Raw genomic sequence first — 18,068 nt, forward strand, 5'->3', positions numbered from 1 at the left:
GCTTTGGAAGTTATTCCTAACGTAAAATACGTATGAGGCCGTGACATCATTTGACTGACGGGACTACTAGGGGGAGTACACTGCCTAGGGTACTTCTCTTACTTGTCTGCGTGTGTATGGGAGACTGCCAACTTGAGGCAAGTCCACTCTGTCGATAACGTTCTGACTGTTAATGTTTAGAACTTTCGCGAAGTATCTTTTCAGCAGAACGATTTCATTTTTGCGCCCAGAAAACTACTACTTTTTTCCATGAAGCGCTACATTTCTGTGACCTGCCGGCAACGAAAGGGAACCATATCTGGTCAAACTATTCAGCTGTCACTAAGCGGGACCCGCTCTCTATAAATAGCCTGGAACAAGCAGCGGCGGTGGTAAGTGACGAATATAATATTTGTCCGCGGGAAACGGCGGTATATTAGTAGTTTCATTTTGAATTAGGAGAACTAACACCAGCTTTAAGGTCTGCGCGGAAACCTTTGGAATCAAAGCTTTACTCTTACAGCATAGTTCTTGTTCTGAGTTTTATATTTTTGGTGGCGGTGGAGCCTACTTTGGCCGTCTCTCAATTTTAAACTAGTTTGTCACAAATGCTGGCTACTGCCTATGTTTTCACTTGTATACATGTGAACATAAGTTATTGTTATGTTTAGAAGGCCTATATACAAAGACCAAAGGGTCGATTGAGGCGTCTCTATAATGCCACCTTTTACTTTAAGGCTTTAAATGATCTGAAGACGATGGTTTTTGAGCTAATCTGTTGAAATCCTATGCAGCCATTCAAGTGAAAACTAAATTCTAGATTCAGCAGTGGTCTTGAATGTGTTCTTTACATTTTGAATGTTTTGGAGGGCTAATCAGACTACATCAAAATGTCTGTTCCTTGGCTCTCCCTATAGTGTTGCATGGAGGACAGGGTCTCTCCCCCAAAACTCACTTTGTCCATGACCTATTTATAAAGCAGCCAGGGTCCCAGGTCAAACAAAAACAAAACTTAATTGTAATTTCCTACAGCTAGAGTTAAAGTTGGGGTGTGAGCTAAGCTCGGGAAATATAGAATTACCAGAGAAAAGGCAAAATAAACAATGTCCAGCTAAGTGAAGGATGGATAAAACCATGTGTGCATTCATGTTTCACATTGAACAATCATTAGACTTGCAGCATTTCACAGCACATTTCCATGAACTACAAACATGTCAAACAGATTTAGACATGTGATCCAGACCGTCTGTGATCTCACTGCTGCTCTCTGCACTCCCCAGGTTTCCCCACTCAAGCTGTTCTGGGTAGTCTGCTGCCGCTCGAGTTCCAGAGGGTATTGATTGTAATTGTGGGTTTTGTGCCCTAACCGGCCCTGCACTACCGCAGCCATGGCCCTGCTGAAACAGATGGAGAAGTACCGTGATGTGGATGAGGACGAGCTGCTGAAAAAGCTCTCTGAGGAGGAGTTGGAGAGACTGGAGGATGAGCTGCAGGAGCTGGATCCTGATGTGAGTCTCATGACCTCGTCACCTAAAAGCATCTTGGAGCAAAGAGTTTTACTCTCTTGTGCTTTTTCACCCTCTCTCACATACTTATTTCATGTTTTTTCACCCTGTCTCACATACTTATTTCATGTTTTTGGCTGCATTTTGGGAAAGGATATTGCCTGTGGTTGGTGCCATTCCCCTTAATTACTTTCAGATATTTTTGAAGAAAAGAATATACCCTTCATGACATTCTGCATGCAAGGTTCAATTTGACAGTTGTCATTCTTAGACTTGTGATATTAGAAATCAACCTTGGCATGGCAAGTTAACTGGTCGTGGTTTACAGATCTACACATTGCATTTGATCATAGAACTCAGTCATCCTACTTAGCCATGGCCTTAATGTTTGTTCTTTTGCTGTGAGTAATCACTTCTACGTCACTCTTATTTCTTGTAGATTCATCTTGCATGTATCTGCTGTTCCACAGTGCTGTGTGTGTGTGTGTGTGTGTGTGTGTGTGTGTGGTGGGGCGGCGGCAAGGTTGTGTGATTGAGGTGATGACTGGTAATGATGTAAAATCTTTGTCCCCTAGAGTCTAACAGCAGACTTCCAGTGTACTGTTGTCCATGCACACCGCTTTCTTCTCTTGCCTTAGCTAACCTGGGCCTTATTCCAGTGTACTGTTGTCCTACAACACAGCTTTCTTCTCTTTCCTTAGCTAACCTGGACCTTATTCCAGTGTACTGTTGTCCTACAACACAGCTTTCTTCTCTTGCCTTAGCTAACCTGGGCCTTATTCCAGACTGAGACACGAGGAGCACTTGCACTCCCTGAACTGTTTTGAATTCTGTTCTGCCTTTGACCCTCTGGTCACATGTGTATTAGGATCTGCTATTACTTTAATATATGTGCAGTTATTGTTTTTATTCTATTTGTTATATTTATTGTTCTTTTATTCTGTGTAGTGGTCTACTGCTTGTGTTTTATGTTTTATGCTTCATGTAAGGGCATTGTGTGCATGGCCTGTGTTAATGACATGTCTTATCATGTGCTGTAAACTTCTGTTCCGTGTCAGACTCTATCTGACTGCACTCAGTCCGTATTCTTAGGTGCACTTATAGACCCAACTGGTGATATGGACTTGACTGGAGACCTGTTTATTTTTAGCTTGCTTTACATCTCACCCTCCTCGTCTTTTCCTAATCTAAGTTGCTACGTTTGTGGGGATGACAGATATTTGACTACATCAGAGTGTTTCACATACATCAAATGAATGATGTTTGCAATTAATTTGATTGGGTTATAACCATAACTGGTAGTTTGTAACATTTTTAGTCGCAGTAGAGCACCTATATGGTGTGTGTTGGGTGGAGTATTTGTGGTGAGTGAGCACTGACTATTCTGTTGCTTGCTTGTCATCAGAATGCTTTGTTGCCTGCGGGCTACAGACAAAAGGACCAGACCAAGAAAACTCCCACTGGAAACTTCCAGAGAGATGACTTACTGGCTCACTTGGAGAAGCAGGCCAAAGAGCACCCAGAGCAAGAGGACCTGGTGCCCTACACTGGAGAGAAGAGAGGTGAGCGGACAAAGAAGCAATCACACTTATCTGCGTGGGAAATTCAAGTCTAGCCGGCAGAGAGAGCACCATATTCATAATGTCTGCACAGTTATCTCAGTTCTAAGAACTCCTTCATATTTCTTGCCTGCTTGCCATCTCCCCCTTTTCAGGGCCACCCTTGGTGATCTCTGTCCTCCTTTCTTTTCTTCTCCTTAACCTTTCCACTGTCCCCTCCTCTATGTGCACACCATGACCTCACTCTCCTCTCCTCTCTCACACACTCTGCGTTCATCTCCATAATCCACAGCTATGGGAGTGTGACTGTCTGACGCTGTTTGCCGGATGCCTCAAATGTCTGTCTGTAACTCTAGATGGCCTTCAGTCCATTTGTCCTGTAGGGGTGAATCTCTGTGGACCCCCCCTTCTAGCCTGAAAAGAAACACCTGTGGGGCCTGCCAACTGACAGCCCCCCCCCCCCCCCCCCCCACCCCCCTGGCCTGAAATGGCCCACAGGGTTCACACTTCTGTATAAAGACGGGAACAGGCTGGACCAAGGGGTGGAGATTCTAGGCCTTCTGACTCTTTGATACAATTTGAAGCAATAATTTGGGTGTTTCACAGTACCACAGAATGTCTGTTGATGTACAAGACTGATATATGATCCAGCTTGTTTTGTCACAAAAAAAAGAAAATGGAGACTGTATGCTTCTGCTCTGAACTATTGTTTGTACTGAAAGTACTACATTATGACATTCATTTATATTTGATTTGCTTAAAAATGAAAAGTTGATCTTTTAGCATCAGCATGTACATACAGGGCTTTATAACAAAACGGCTTATTTGAACTGAGTTAAACTCATCGGTGTTGTGCATCCCTCAGGTAAAGCTTTCGTGCCAAAGAAGAAGGTGGTAGACCCCATCCTGGAGAACGTGACGCTGGAGCCAGAGCTGGAGGAAGCCTTAGCCAACGCCAGTGATGCAGAGCTGTGTGATATAGCTGGTAGGAAGCGGAAATCAATGTAAACATAGACAGTATACTGAATAATACACTATTGCTCTACAATAACATAACATAAACCAGAAACAGCGTTGCTTCAGATGCTCATATTTATTCACACAAGAATTACGTAGTAGGCTTGTAGAGTTTTTTTTTTGCATTCATATTTGTTGTTTTTCAAAATTAGTTTATTTTATCTACTGACAGAATTTAGGTTTGAATTAAATGTAATGGCTGTATACCCTGATGAGACATCTTTCCACCATTATCCCTTTCCATCCTAACAGTGTATCTGTATGTGTATGTCCATGTATTCCGTATGTATGGGGGTGTGTATGTGTTTATCTTTCAGTGCACCTTTCCTCCTCTTGTGCCCTTCATCCTCCCATCATCTCCACTCTTTTCATCCTGTCCACCCCTCTCCGTGTCCCAGGGTGGTCACCCAGTGTTTAACCCACAGAGGAACCAGTGGCCATGTAGAGGCAGCCCTCACACTGCAGTAATTAACATTTCATCTAAAGTGCTTACAGGCACACACTGCCATAGATGCGTATGGAAGCTCATGGGATCTTGTTTGATGAGCACAATTAGAGAAGGTGTCAAAGGGTCTGCAGCTGAAGTTGTAGTTTATCACTTTCAAATGATGACCTATATTTATATTTCTCTAATGTGAAGATTTGGCAACCGTCTTCTAAACTAAAAAGAAAATGTTAACCTGGAACCCTTGGAAATGTCACCTTGAGCAGTGTTGAGAGTCACATTATTAATAATGTTGCCATATTATACTTTCGTATTATCATTAATTGGAATTATCCTAAAGATTTATCAATGTTGTTGACCCAGGGCAATCTCTATTCTTCCTGTGCTCCTTAAACAAAATGGCAGAGCTTTGGTATCTTCACCATTGAATTCTGGCTTTGGTGTTGGCTATGGACGCTGTTATGCTTCCCTGTTGGCATGTTGGACTGTGACACGATCTTCTCCTGGCTGCTTGTCTTATTGCCTAACGAGTGTTTGTTTCTTGACTATGACTCACTGAAAAGTGAAAACAGATCCCAAAAAGGGTAAAATCAAAGGGGAGAGACTAAAAAAAGCCTTTGAGTGTTTTTAAATGGAAGGTGAGGTGATTCTTAAACCCTCAGTTTCCAGTTATACAGTATACTTTTTCTGCCACTCTGTGGTTTTCAAGGAGTCTCAAACATTTAAACGACACTACAGAGCCCCATCATGTTTGAATTATAAATCCAACAGTTTACCTTCTGATCTTAACAACACCACAGTCCTCCTTTGAAAATGGCTTTTGTTACTGCGAGTGGTGACTGAGACTGTTTACCCTCCTGCAATGTGAAGTACTGCGTTTGCTGCTCAGTGTTTTGATAAGTTACCAGGAGAAAGAACACAGCTCTGCTTTTGAAGTGATGTAACGCTGTGACCATGGTTATCTGCTTTGCATGACGGTCTTTGGAAAGCAAATCTAGGAGATCTAGGGGCAGGTTAAACCCAGCTATTGTGTTTGCCTGTGCTTTAAAATATATTAATTGGATCCCACTTCTCTCTGTACCACTGGCATATTTCCATGGTTATAACAGAATGAAAGATTTTTTGGTGCTATAAATAGTACTCGCTTAACTCACTTTTGGGTAATTGAGGAGTCTGATGAAGTCATAATATATAACAGTATGCACTTATTGGGACATGGAACACTGAACGTGTCAGGCGAACAAGTAAATATGTAGCTTCTAGTGACACATAGTACAAACTATGTCATCCCGCAAGAAACAGTGTATTTATGTAAGCATTTATGTTTTCCACTTCCATATGTTGAATACAGATGGATGGAGATGTTTATCTTTGTGTGGTGGCTGATCTCTGAGTTTGTCCTGTGCTGGCTGGTGTGAGCAGTTGATTTGTCAAGTGGTTGGTCTTGAGTGATGCTTGTGTCTGTTTTGATCTTTGTCTGTGTTTGCTGGGTCAACTCTTCTGGGAAATGACTTTTGAGTATGTTCTGCCAAAGTTTTAGAACTACATGTACTTCAAGACTTATTATAGTTCCTGGGTTTCCCTTTGCACTCTTTCCTTCTCGTAATCTCTGCCTGTTTTTTCTTTTGTTGTCCTTTTGTCTTCTCTTACTCCCTATTTCCTTCGTTCCTGTAATTCTCTCCCTCTCTCTCTAATATGTGTGTCTAAATGTGTTTTTATCCCTTCCTCTCCCTCCGTCTTTTGCTTCTCCTCTTCCGGCAGCCATTTTGGGAATGCACACTCTGATGAGTAACCAGCAGTACTATGAGGCCTTGGCCAGCAGCACCATCGTCAACAAACAGGGTCTAAACAGTAAGTTACTATTTCAAACTGGCCTGTACCAGTGGTCACCCAATCAAAAATCACCATGTAAATCAGAGCAAAGCACACACAAAGGCTCAATAGTTTGTCCCTCTCGGCCATTCACAAATAGTCCTTAAACAAAGTAGCCACTAGCCAGTCACAAACAAGTCTTACTTAAACAACCAGCAATTACTGGAACAGTCTCTCTTAGCAATTACTGGAACAGAGCTCATGAAAATTCTTTGGTTAGGAGAGATCATGCCGCCTAAGGCCAGCTGTGCATAACAAACCCGCTGCCCTTGAGCAAGATCTGACCCCTAATGGCTTAAAGCTATTATATCTGCCCATGTTGGAGACGTGGAAAATGTGCGTCATGAATGATGGGTTTATGAGTATTGTAAGCATACAAAGACATTGACTGTCCTGCGTACATTAATTGAAATTAACGACACCCTTTGTAGTGTAAGCCTTTGAATTGCACCACACACTTTCTATAAAAATAGATCAGGGTTATATCTGTGAGGGAGAGCAAGTGTGCACAGGGATCCAGCCAGCCTGGAAAAATAAACACCAGGGGACGGTATTCTTTCCCTGCAGCTGTAATTCTGTTCCAGTCTAAGTGTGTGTGTGGTGTGTGCGTGTGCGTGTGTGTGGTGTGTGTGTGTGCGTGTGGGTGTTTTACAGGTGTTATCCAGTGTGCCCAGTATAAACCCGTTCCTGATGAGCAGCCCAATGACACTGATGTAGAAGAAACCCTTCAGATGATCCAGCGCAATGACCCTGACCTGCTAGAGGTCAACCTCAACAACATCAAGGTTCTTCACCACATGGTTATAGTCGATTACTGAGATGTATCTGGTTCTTTTGTGAAGTGTCTCTCTCAGGTGGTAGAACAACGATTTAGAACTATTAAGCTCAGGGCCCCTCTGTGGTAAAACAAGCTCAGATCATCTAACTCTACTGTGAGTTGCTTTGAAAAAAAGTATGACAAACCAATAACACGCACAGCCACCATTTTGTGTTTCTGTAATCAGCAACTACACCAGGTTCATTTCTGTATTCCACTTGACTATATCTTTAATCGCCTACAATTAATCAGATCAGTGTTCAGCCTAAAAGGCTCAAAATGACCTTGTTCTATTAAAAGATATGATGCGACAACAGAAGTGCCCCCTTTCTTTTTGTCTCCACCACGAAGTTGCCGTGCTGACATGTCCCTTTTATTTTAGAACATTCCTGTGCCGGTGCTGAAGGCCTACGCAGAAGCACTCGCTGAGAACACTGTGGTGGAACGCTTCAGCATTGTGGGAACTAGGAGTAATGATCCCGTGGCCCATGTAAGTCCTCATCAGTCAGGGTTACATGTCAATGTATCAGTCTACGTTGGGACAAGAACTAGACATTTTTCAGATTTTGACTGATTCATTTGACCCTGATTCTGTTTTATTCAGTGTTTGTCCACAACATTGGATTGTATTTGCAAAACTGTGAAACTGTTTTTATTATTTGTTTGTTGACAGCATGACCCTGTGATGAAACACATTTGATTCAAACTATTTGGTTCAGTTATCTGGATGTGGAATGCATCATTTAAGAGTATAAGGATGCGGAGACACAGACTTTAGCAGGTTGACTCAGTGGCAGCCTGTGACACTAGAGGGAGCTGATGTTTTTTGGACACTCGTCCCCAGGCCTTGGCAGACATGCTGAAGGTGAACACCACCCTGAAGAGTCTGAATGTGGAGTCAAACTTCATCACAGGGGCTGGCATCATGGCACTCGTGGTGTCTCTGCAGTCCAACACTACATTACTGGAACTCAAGATCGACAATCAGGTGCTGAGCCCAACTCAAAAGAACCCACTGTGTCACAAACTGTTGTGTGTGTGTGAGAGAGCTGGGGTGAACTAGGTTTATGTGTTGAATAGAATAGAGTGAAAACAAGCTTTTTTTGTTTGTTCTATAGAGTCAGCCACTGGGCAATAAGGTGGAGATGGATATAGCCAGTATGCTTGAGAAGAACACCACGCTCTTGAAGTTTGGGTACCACTTCACCCAGCAGGGTCCCAGGCTCCGTGGTTCTAACGCCATGATGAACAACAACGATCTGGGTTAGCACCACTCTCACACCGAATTCACCACGCTTACCTAACCCTCAAGAACACTTTAATTGTGTGTCTGTGAGCGTGCGTGCGTGCGTGCGTGAGTGCTTGCGTGTCTGTGTGTGTGTGTGTCTGTGTGTGTGTGTCTGTGTGTGTGTGTCTGTGTGTGTCTGTGCCCATGTCTGTGTGTGAGAATGTGTCTTCCCAGTTTGGCTCTCTTTTTGCCATGTCTGTGGATGTATATTCCTATGTGTAAGAAAGAGAGTGTGTGTGTGTGTGGTATCTGATTGCTGGTGTTGTGTTTCAGCACGAGTGATCCGTTCAGATTCGGATGGTTCCTTTACCCTAACCCTGTCTGTGCCCGAGCTGGAGAGGGCCTTTGGTAAAAAATTCAAGCCCAAGAGCAAGTAAAGAGAAGAGTTTCCATTCAAACCTTCCTCTCAGTGTGCTCTGTCCCTCCTCCTCCTCCTCCTCCTCCTCCTCTTGCTCCTGCTCCTGCTCCTCAAGCCAGCCTCCTCCTGCTGCTGATTCTGAGCTTTTCTTGCCCACTCACTTAAAGGTTATTTCTGTTTCGGGCTTCTCACCTGGTCAGGGCCTTCATGAAGATGCTGTTCATGTGATGCCTTTGCTTGTCTGGATTCTGTGGGCCGCTTGTTCTGAGCTGTTGCTGGGGAGAGACCTAGAACAGCAGGCCCTTTCCTCTTGCATGTGACTTTCTATCGGTCCGCTCGCTCAAAGGGTGGGACGCAAAACTCTTGACTGAAATGTGCCATTCAGTCAGCCATGATCGTGTGCCCTTTCACTGCTGATGTTAAAGACTGATATTATATAAGGTGGTTGCATGTCAAAGCTACAAATGATATTTGCCATGCTTTTTCCATGCTCTGTCTTTTTTTACCGAAATATAATCAGTGTGTCTTTGATCAGCCATTATCAGTACACTGGTGCAAGTTAGTAATTCTCAAGACTGTTAACTCCATAGCTCACTGAAAGAACCATGAAACATTCATAAACTCTGCAAATATGAATACTTCTGAATGAATAAGTCTCTCAAATAGAAATACAAAGTATTTGTAATATTCACCCATAGTAAATGGTTTTAAAACTGTAGTTCTTTTTCAAATGTCTACACATTCCTACGCTGCTCTTACACTTGTCTCTCTGGTCATTGCAGTAAGAAAGAAAAGGCTTGAAGAAGGCCCCATCTTCCCCAAATGTCGGACGAACGTGTAACATCGCTGCCCTCAGATGGGACCCCCCTCAGCCAACACCCCCAGCAGCCCTTCTTCCCTCTAGGATCCAGACCCTCTTATTGGCTCGTAGTAGTCTGGTCTTTGCTGTTGTCATGTTTGAGGTTGTGTCCAATATTAATAGTTCTTTCTACTGGGATGATTCTTTTGTATAATACTGAGTTGGTATCACCTTTCCTGTGTGTTGTTAGTAATATACAGGATTTGATGTTGATTGTCTGTTGCTGAGGGCATGATTTGCTATCTACAAGTGTTTTGCCACATATACAGTCCAATGTCTTAACTAGTTATCAAATGCTCTCTGAATCTCTGCTTCGACTCAGCCGCAGCACTGGGGCTGAGACCAGGAGAGCCAGTCCTGAATCAGACCAGTTGCCTGGCAGCAGAGAGCCTGTCCCCCTCACCAATCAGGGCCCTGGGCCCTAGTATTAGAGCAACATAAGAGGTCTGAGACTCGGACATGACGTTTTAGGCAGAATGTATGAATCACAGATATTATGTCAACTTAATTGGGATATTGTGTGTATGTAACTGACGTGTTGAAGGCACTTCAGTCTTTAACTTCCTGTGTTTCTGTAGGCGTGTAGAAGTGATATTGCTCTGGGTGTTGATTGTTGGAAGAGGAGAAACGTTTAGCTTTAGATTAAAGTGTGGTTCTTGATGCATTTGTATAATTGCAACCATTTATATCATAACACCTGAATTGTAATTAAGACAGTGGTCAGTTTTTGAATGATTTCATTTTGTTTTATTTTTGCACTAAAACAGCAAAGGGAATTTTTTGACACACACTGTATTTATTTATATATTTATTTTGGAACACAGATCAAGGGCCAGATAATCACCATGGATACTCTTTCTCTCATCAGGTGACTTTGGTGTGCATTGCATTAGCTCTATCCCAGGCTGAGATAGTTTATCTCCAATGCGAACCGAAGGCCCTCTCTCTGATACTTTATATTTAGGCCATGTTGTCATTTTTCTCTCCCTCTAAAAACAGTTAATTTACAAAAGAAAGCTTCAAACAATTACGTATTCATTCTGTTACACTGAAGCATTCAGTTGTTTTGCAGGAAGGCAAGAGTCTCCTTGAGAGAACTAGGTCAGGCTGTAGGCCAAGCTGTGCCTTTAGGCTGCTCACGTATCCCAGAGGGCCGTGCAGGACAGCAGGTAGCCCTATATGGACAGGGGCTGGAGCTCTGGTCCAGCACCAGTGAAGAGCATAAGTGATGGACTTCAGGGACAACAATAATGTTTCCTCTGTCAAAGCCAAGTACGCCCAGAAGATTCAGCAGTCTTCTTGATTTTGTTGATACAAGAATAAAGTTTTAATTATTTGCATGTTTAAGTGGGTGTCTTGTTTTGTGTCATGCTGAGCCTTGTTTGGTAACTTCACAAGGTTTATGTCAGTGTCCAGGCATGTTTCCATCTCTGGACTCTGGATATGATTAATGGCAAATATAACAAAAACATCTGCTGTATCTGTTGTAAAAGTAAGGGTAACAGTAACCTCACATACATGGTCAGAGAGTAACTCTAACCCTCATGTGAAAACTATGTGTCAGTTCCATCAATGTATTTATTCATTTTATTAGCCCCCCACCCCCCAGACATAATTACTCTACTGATAGAATTTACCACAGAAAATGACACTTCCCATCATGTATTACTATTCCGCATATTGCTTACACATGTATGGTGGAGTTGTGTTATACACCTAAATAGACACAAACATACTTTAAAAAAAAAAAATAGACTCAGATCCTGTAGTTTAGTGTCAGTAAACTTTTTATTTTCTTTCATAAGCCAAGCATACAGGATGATCCTTTTATTGCTCATAACATTCAATAACCAACTGAAAGATACATTTGTTAGAAACAGTGCGTTATCTTTGTCACTTTTGGTTCATACAAAGTGTTTTGCAAAACACAAACAAAAGATGGTTAAGTACCTTTCATCCTGCATGATGAAATAAGTGGAGGTCCAGCAGTCTTGCCTTTTTTTTTTGGTGTTTATTATTGGATTTTTAATTTCAACGATGTACTTGAGGTTTTGGACATATGAACTGCATTGAGGCTTGATGTTTAAGTGTTTGAAAACTGGTGCTCCTGACTGAGACTAGGTAAGTCTGAAGCTTTAAAAAAAAAAAAACTGAATTCTTGTCATATCAGCTCATTGTTTTATGGAGTTGCACACAAAATGATGAAAATTATTGCCTTATACAACAGTTTTTTTCTTTTTAAATGTTCCACAGAAAAAGGGAAATTTAAGAGCTACTACACATATTCACAATGAAGTTTACAGTGCCATGCAGGAACAAATATTCCTTTTTTCTTTTCTCAATTTTCTTATGAATAAAAAATTAAACGATAGTAGAAAAGTGTGGGTTTAAACGCATGTAAGTTTACATAATGCTTGTACAGCATTTATAAATTTTAGAAATAATGCGACAACCCAGGATAACATGAGAGTATGATGTTGAGACTTCCCTCAAAGATAAAATATGGCTTTTATTCTGAGACTATTCCTTTATTCTTTATGGATACTGTTAAAAACATAACGTATACATATTATTGTTACCTAGAGAGTATTTACAAATCTGCCAATGGAGAAATGGTTACGATGGGGTATATGTGTGAGTGCACTATTTCTCCTGAAGACGAAAAGAAAAGTGCACATTCATTCGCAGATTTAAAATATCTCAAGCTTAATGTCACTTAAGTGAACTGCCCAAGGTGGACTCCATCATTTCAAGCTAGCAGTTTAGTTGCTCACTATTTCAGCATAGAGTGAATACTAAGAGTGTTGACTAATGCAGGCATACAACAGGCCTTCAGGTTCTTCCACAGTACTACTGGCACTCAACTAATCGGGTGGTCAAATGGAAGGAACAAACACTAAAATGGCATGCTCAATATTTTGAGTCATTTTGAAGATGAATGAACAAACACTAAAATGGCATGCTCAATATCTTGAGTCATTTTGAAGATGAATGCTTATCTTGAAGCAAACAATAGCCACAAGGTTTGGTTAGCATATTGGGACAAAGACTATGTTTGTTTGCCAGTATATCTCATAATTTATGCCACTGAAAAATGGGACCGGAGCAGACATATTGGTGTTTCATCCTACAGCCAAACTGCTGTTACCATCTGTTCTGTTCTGCTGTGGTGGCGTGTGTGAGGAGCCGGCAAGATTAATGATGCAGGGATGGGGTTGAGGGGCAGGTCAGGTCAGACGCAGCTGATTGGCACTAGCTACTTCTTGAGCATGTCCTGCAGTGGGCCGGGGAGGTACTTCATCACTGTGTCCATGATGCTCTCCTCCTCTTCCCCATCATCCCCACAGCCTGAGGGTACAGCCTTCTTGGGACGAGTCAGGGAGCCCTCAGACGCCTGCTCCATTGCTGCTGCGGCCTCAGCTTCTGCCTCTTCACGCTTCTTAAGGCCATACTGCACACACACACACACACACACACACAAAATCAGGGTGATGCACTGAGCAGGAAAACTATCTATTGTGTCCTGTGTTCTGGTGAAGATGTCTCATATACTTAAACAGCCCACAGGGCTAGTTGAACTGGGCTTTCAGTGATCATCAGGCAACTCGTACCATTACACGGGATACTTTGTCTTGAAATAGGTATGTACAACATTACAGCACAGCCATTTCTATGAATGGCAGGTTGAGGAAATGGAGTGTTTGTTACCTTGTCTCTGATACCCTGTCGCACTTTCTCCCTCTCTGCCTCCATCTTGTTATATTTGTCCTTCCTCTCGTCCTCCTGTTGCTTCAGAGCCTCCTGTCTCTCTTCTTCTTTCTCCTTCTCAGCTTCAGGATCTTTCTCTTCTTCCTCTCCACCCAGCATCTTACCCACATCCTTTCCAGCCCCTTTACACATAATACAAAAAAACAGGGTTGACATGTAAATTACTCACTAATAAATATTGTTACAATTGGATATTTCCTCATTAGGTATCTATCTTCCAGAGAGTAAAGCAAAATCTTGAGCTATCGAAAACTTCAATAATCCATATAGCAACAACAAATATAAATTACAGTATTTTGCTTTTGTAAATAACAGTATTTACTTATAGTTCAGCAGCTTGAATACGTTTTATTAAGTCTATAATGTGTTCAGCTGAAATTGTGGTTGAAATTTTTTGACCACCTTAGTTCAGATGATGCAGTGGTCCAAAAATGTTTTAACATTGATGACAGTGATACATTTAATGATGAATATAATTTTTGTTGTTTATGATTACCAATGTTACAGTTGATTGATAGTCATGTTAATTTGTGTTTTATGCTTGTAGAGACAACTGAGATGAACCAGCGTAGCTGACATTCATGGCAGTCACGGTTCAGCAGATGATCAGTGTACTGGCCTTGACTCCTCAAACACTCTCTTTGGCTCTTTCATCAGGCACACTGCAGTAGAAATGTAGCACTTTATAGGAAGATAAATATGTCTGACAGATCTGCAAAAGAGCTGGGTCTAGGGATTTCACCAGATTTGAAATACTGCAGTATGAATGTGTGGGTTTATGAGAGTGTTTCTGTGGCCAAGACAGACACATTGTGTGCCTTCATGACTGTGTGTGTGTGTGTGTGTGTGTGTCCATGACTGAGAGACATTTTGTGTGTGTGTGTGTGTGCGTGTGCGTGTGTGTGTGTGTGTGTGTGTGTGTGTGTGTGTGTGTGTGTGTGGTAGTGTGTGTGTGTGTGTGTGTGTGTGTGTGTGTGTGTGTGTGTGTGTGTGTGTGTGTGTGTGTGTGGTAGTGTAATACACACAGGCAGGGAGGGGGAGGTGGGTTCCACAGCACTTCCTCTGGTGCTTGAGGGATTCTCTGGTCAGCAAAAAAGCGCATTGCTGCAGAAATCTTAAGCCACTCAGTACTAGCACTCAGCAACAGCATCACTACTGCCAGTGCTCACTAGAGTAGCCACAAGTCACGTCCCTTCCCCTCTGAACACTCCAGCTAAAAAGGCCCGAGACAATCTGATCCCTGTCTGAGTCTATCTTGTCATATATCATTGTGGAGATGTGAACTGCACAGTTTCCACCTGCCTTAGTGCAAAGTGAGAAGCTTATATACCAATGGAGGGATCTGTATCAAAAGTCACTGTTTTACATAGACTCGCCATTTATCTATTCAATTATTCAGATTATCCATTTCCGTAAAATACAAATATATTTACCCGAGATGACCACAACAGAAAAAATTATTACAATGAGTTTGATTGATGGCTACCTCAAAACACACGGCTACCCCCACAGCGGTTTTTGAGCACATCAGGAAATATCACCGCTAATCAGGCACTCTCAACAGACAACATAACTCTGTTTCCTGATGTCTATCCTTGAACCAAATTGTTTTGCCTCTTAAGTGCATCTTCTGTAAAAGCCAACTGCAAAATGACACACTCAAAACTAAATGGTCTCAAGTCTTCCATGAACAGTCACACACATCCCATCCATCCAAGCAACTGCCTGCTACCCATCACCACTGCAGTCTCCTCTGCTTGGGCAGCATGCCAGAAATGACATCAGCTATTTGACTTTCCCCATAGTCAGCACTCTCTTGCACTGAGCAGTCAACACTGGGGCAACCATTAGCTTTATTGCAGCGCGCCGAAAATACGTTTCTTTCATCTACAAAATTACACAGGCAACGAGATCTGTGTTTTGTAGGAGACTCGTTTTTCATGTCACCCTGAAAGTACTTTATGCAGCTCTGTTGCACCCATCTCGCTATGACATGGGACAAGTATGCTAAAATAAACTTTTACACTTTTATTAGCCTGGAATGGGTTAAGAAACAAATCACTTCACGTGAATTATTTTCAACAGTCTGTTTTCATATAGTCTATAGTCTATGCTTAGAGCGAATACTGCCAAGTCTGTGGGGCCTATATCATACATCTTAATTGAACAACGGTTGATGGGACAGAAGCAATACACTATTTCTAAATAAGATAGCCGCATAAGTGGAACTATTGTACGCAGCTGAGTCAATTAATGAATGCCTTGAGAGGCTCAGGATCAATCATTTAAGACAGCATATAGCCTCTTGTATTAGTCGTGAGTAGGCTAATAGCCTATTGTATTAGTCGTGAGAAGGCTAATAGCCTCTTGTATTAGTCGTGAGTAGGCTATATGCTTTCACATCGCCACTGACTCAAAACGTATAGTAAACAACTTACCTCCCATCGCAGCTTTCATTACAAAATTCATTGTAGTAGATTCAAATTCTCCCTTTCACAGAACTAAGGACCTCTCATTCGGGGTGACTTGACCAAGAGACGTTGTTGCCAGACCTGTAGATTTTAACAGAAAAAAGTGACAAGTTTTTAAGGGGCAACTTTTAGCTTTTCAGTTAATTAAGGGGCACAATGCCCATATGTATAGGCCCAATTCTATTTAAGTTATAAGCAAGTATATAGACACCTAATGAACACGCGTTTGGACCAAAGCCTACTGTAAACATGTATATCTCCAAAAAACTGAATTGTTTCTGAGCCATCAATTCAAAACGTTATAGTAATTTTTCAGGAAGATCTAAAATTACGCAGAATTGGACAAATGTGAGCATGCAAGAAGCATCTTCACATTACATTGCCATCAATCTCACCATCCCCCGCGCGAACGCACCAAACAAGCATACTGCAGATTACTACGGGCAATACGGCAGGGTTAACCGTGATTCCCCTGACACCTGAGATGAGCGAGGACATTATCTTTACGTTGGCTCCAACAGATGACAAGAATCATGCTACATATGTTGTATTATCAAGACAGTTTCCAGCTCTCGTGACAGAAAGGGTGTCAACTTCCACATCCGAGCAATGATACTCCAATATGAAACTTTATATCCTGAAACTACCTTGAATCGCTGCGGTCATCACAATCAGGTCAAAACAGTGTTTCGCACCGTGTCATCTCACTGATATGACTCAAGTAAACGTTGACTGGTCTGTATTCGTTTCTTTATTATTTCGTTGCGCGTTACCTCAGCTGAAACCCGACGCAGTCGTGAGAATATATCCCTTCTACCGGCGGAACCAATTTCAGCACCAAAATACTGGTCAGCTCCCTATTCTCACGCAATGTCATTGATTACCCGACAAAAAAACTCCGATCTCTTCATCGAAGCACCAGTGAAATTACCTGTCCTTATGAACCAAGCGCGCTTTATCCTTTGGTTTAATTTTCGAGCAGCCGTGAAGGAGTGGTGAGGATGTTTAATTTTTCGCTGTGATAACCATCCCGCTTGTTTCCAAGGAATAAGTATGCCTCTTCCTGCTTGTAGAGTGCACAGAGTGTTGGAGAGAGGAACTGCAGTCACTGATGGCGATGTTCACTGTGCGCATCACATGGACCCCTTTTTCAAACGTCCCAGATCCTGGTGGGAAAACCCGTAGAATTGATCACCTGAGCCACAGTTTCCTGTCAATTCTCTAATATCGCTGATGAATCAAACTGCAACTTCGTCCTGTCAGATTATCGACAATATTCTGACCCACAATTTATCCATATACCGAGGGACCGGTGTACTTTAACCTTCTGATGTCTGGTTGTTGTGACTGCAAACTGGTTTGCGCAGCGCTGTGGAACAGCTGAGTCAGCGTCAGTGAAGTGTGAAGTGGCTTCAGCGCTCGACAACGGAAATTTACGTTTTTCAGCAGTAGTTTATCCAACTAGTACGTCTCATGACCCATTTATTTTGATGGTGACAAAGGGGAATACAACTGTTACCATGCCAACATTCCCAGAATCTATCTATACCACTTAGGATACGAGTGTGCTGCAAGGCTTTTCAGTCTCGCCTGATAAGTTGAATTGGTTTTGGATGAGAAGGGGAGGGGAGGAGTTAGGAATAAGTAAATATTACAAAGTCGGGTCACGCAATGTGCAATGCAGCATCGCAAAAAAAAAAAAACCGTGGAGAACAGTGCTATGAAATGTGCATTGCTGAATGTAGACTTCATAAATAATGTGTTGTTGTGAATTTGTCCCTGGAATCCGCCTACGCATTGAAGACGCTAATAATGTTGACGCATTGGGCACTAATAATGTTGAAGCGTTTGTGTATTTGTGTGTGGTGGTGCCTGCATGTGTGTTAACTATAGTATCTGTTTCCTTCCAGATTGACTGGAAAATACAGCAGTTATCCAATTGTGGGAATCTAATGGGAACGTCGTTAGTTAGTTATGTTACTAGAGTAAATCATACTGGTCTCAGGGTACCGTTTCCTTTGTTCCGTATCAGTTGTGAGGCCTGCCATGTGCTTTTGGGGTGTCATTGACTGTTTCTGAATTTCTGACCCTAGGTGCCTCTTGTAAACTGGTTGTGTTTTTAATATGAAG

General features: G+C 42.2%; 2 protein-coding genes across 5 annotated transcripts; one reads left to right on the forward strand and one right to left on the reverse strand.

Annotated features, from left to right (window-relative positions):
* The first annotated feature begins 44 nt into the window (after positions 1 to 44).
* Positions 45 to 11,046, forward strand: tmod1 (tropomodulin 1). 2 transcript variants are annotated; one of them, XM_031559620.2, is made up of 11 exons: positions 45 to 371; positions 1,260 to 1,487; positions 2,890 to 3,046; positions 3,909 to 4,028; positions 6,267 to 6,356; positions 7,032 to 7,162; positions 7,577 to 7,684; positions 8,039 to 8,182; positions 8,313 to 8,457; positions 8,756 to 8,855; positions 9,623 to 11,046. In XM_031559620.2, exons 2-11 carry the CDS (start codon positions 1,368 to 1,370, stop codon positions 9,639 to 9,641), a joined length of 1,134 nt encoding a protein of 377 aa, XP_031415480.1. In that variant the 5' UTR covers positions 45 to 371; positions 1,260 to 1,367; the 3' UTR covers positions 9,642 to 11,046. The 2 variants fall into 2 exon arrangements, with proteins under 2 accessions (XP_031415480.1, XP_012686770.1); XM_012831316.3 differs by lacking the exon at positions 8,756 to 8,855 and having other exon boundaries at positions 46 to 371.
* A 422-nt stretch (positions 11,047 to 11,468) lies between these two features.
* cplx2l (complexin 2, like) lies at positions 11,469 to 17,560 on the reverse strand. 3 transcript variants are annotated; one of them, XM_012831354.3, is made up of 4 exons: positions 16,870 to 17,560; positions 15,906 to 16,019; positions 13,408 to 13,589; positions 11,469 to 13,150 (listed from the first exon to the last, which is right to left on the reverse strand). In XM_012831354.3, the coding sequence occupies exons 2-4, from the start codon at positions 15,934 to 15,936 to the stop codon at positions 12,956 to 12,958; spliced, it is 408 nt and encodes a 135-aa protein (XP_012686808.1). In that variant the 5' UTR covers positions 15,937 to 16,019; positions 16,870 to 17,560; the 3' UTR covers positions 11,469 to 12,955. The 3 variants fall into 3 exon arrangements, with proteins under 3 accessions (XP_012686808.1, XP_031415483.1, XP_031415482.1); XM_031559623.2 differs by lacking the exon at positions 16,870 to 17,560 and adding an exon at positions 16,712 to 16,794; XM_031559622.2 differs by lacking the exon at positions 16,870 to 17,560 and adding an exon at positions 16,586 to 16,640.
* Positions 17,561 to 18,068: the final 508 nt, after the last annotated feature.

The sequence above is a fragment of the Clupea harengus genome, chromosome 22 (genome assembly GCF_900700415.2).
Source record: "Clupea harengus chromosome 22, Ch_v2.0.2, whole genome shotgun sequence".
NCBI lineage: Eukaryota > Metazoa > Chordata > Actinopteri > Clupeiformes > Clupeidae > Clupea > Clupea harengus.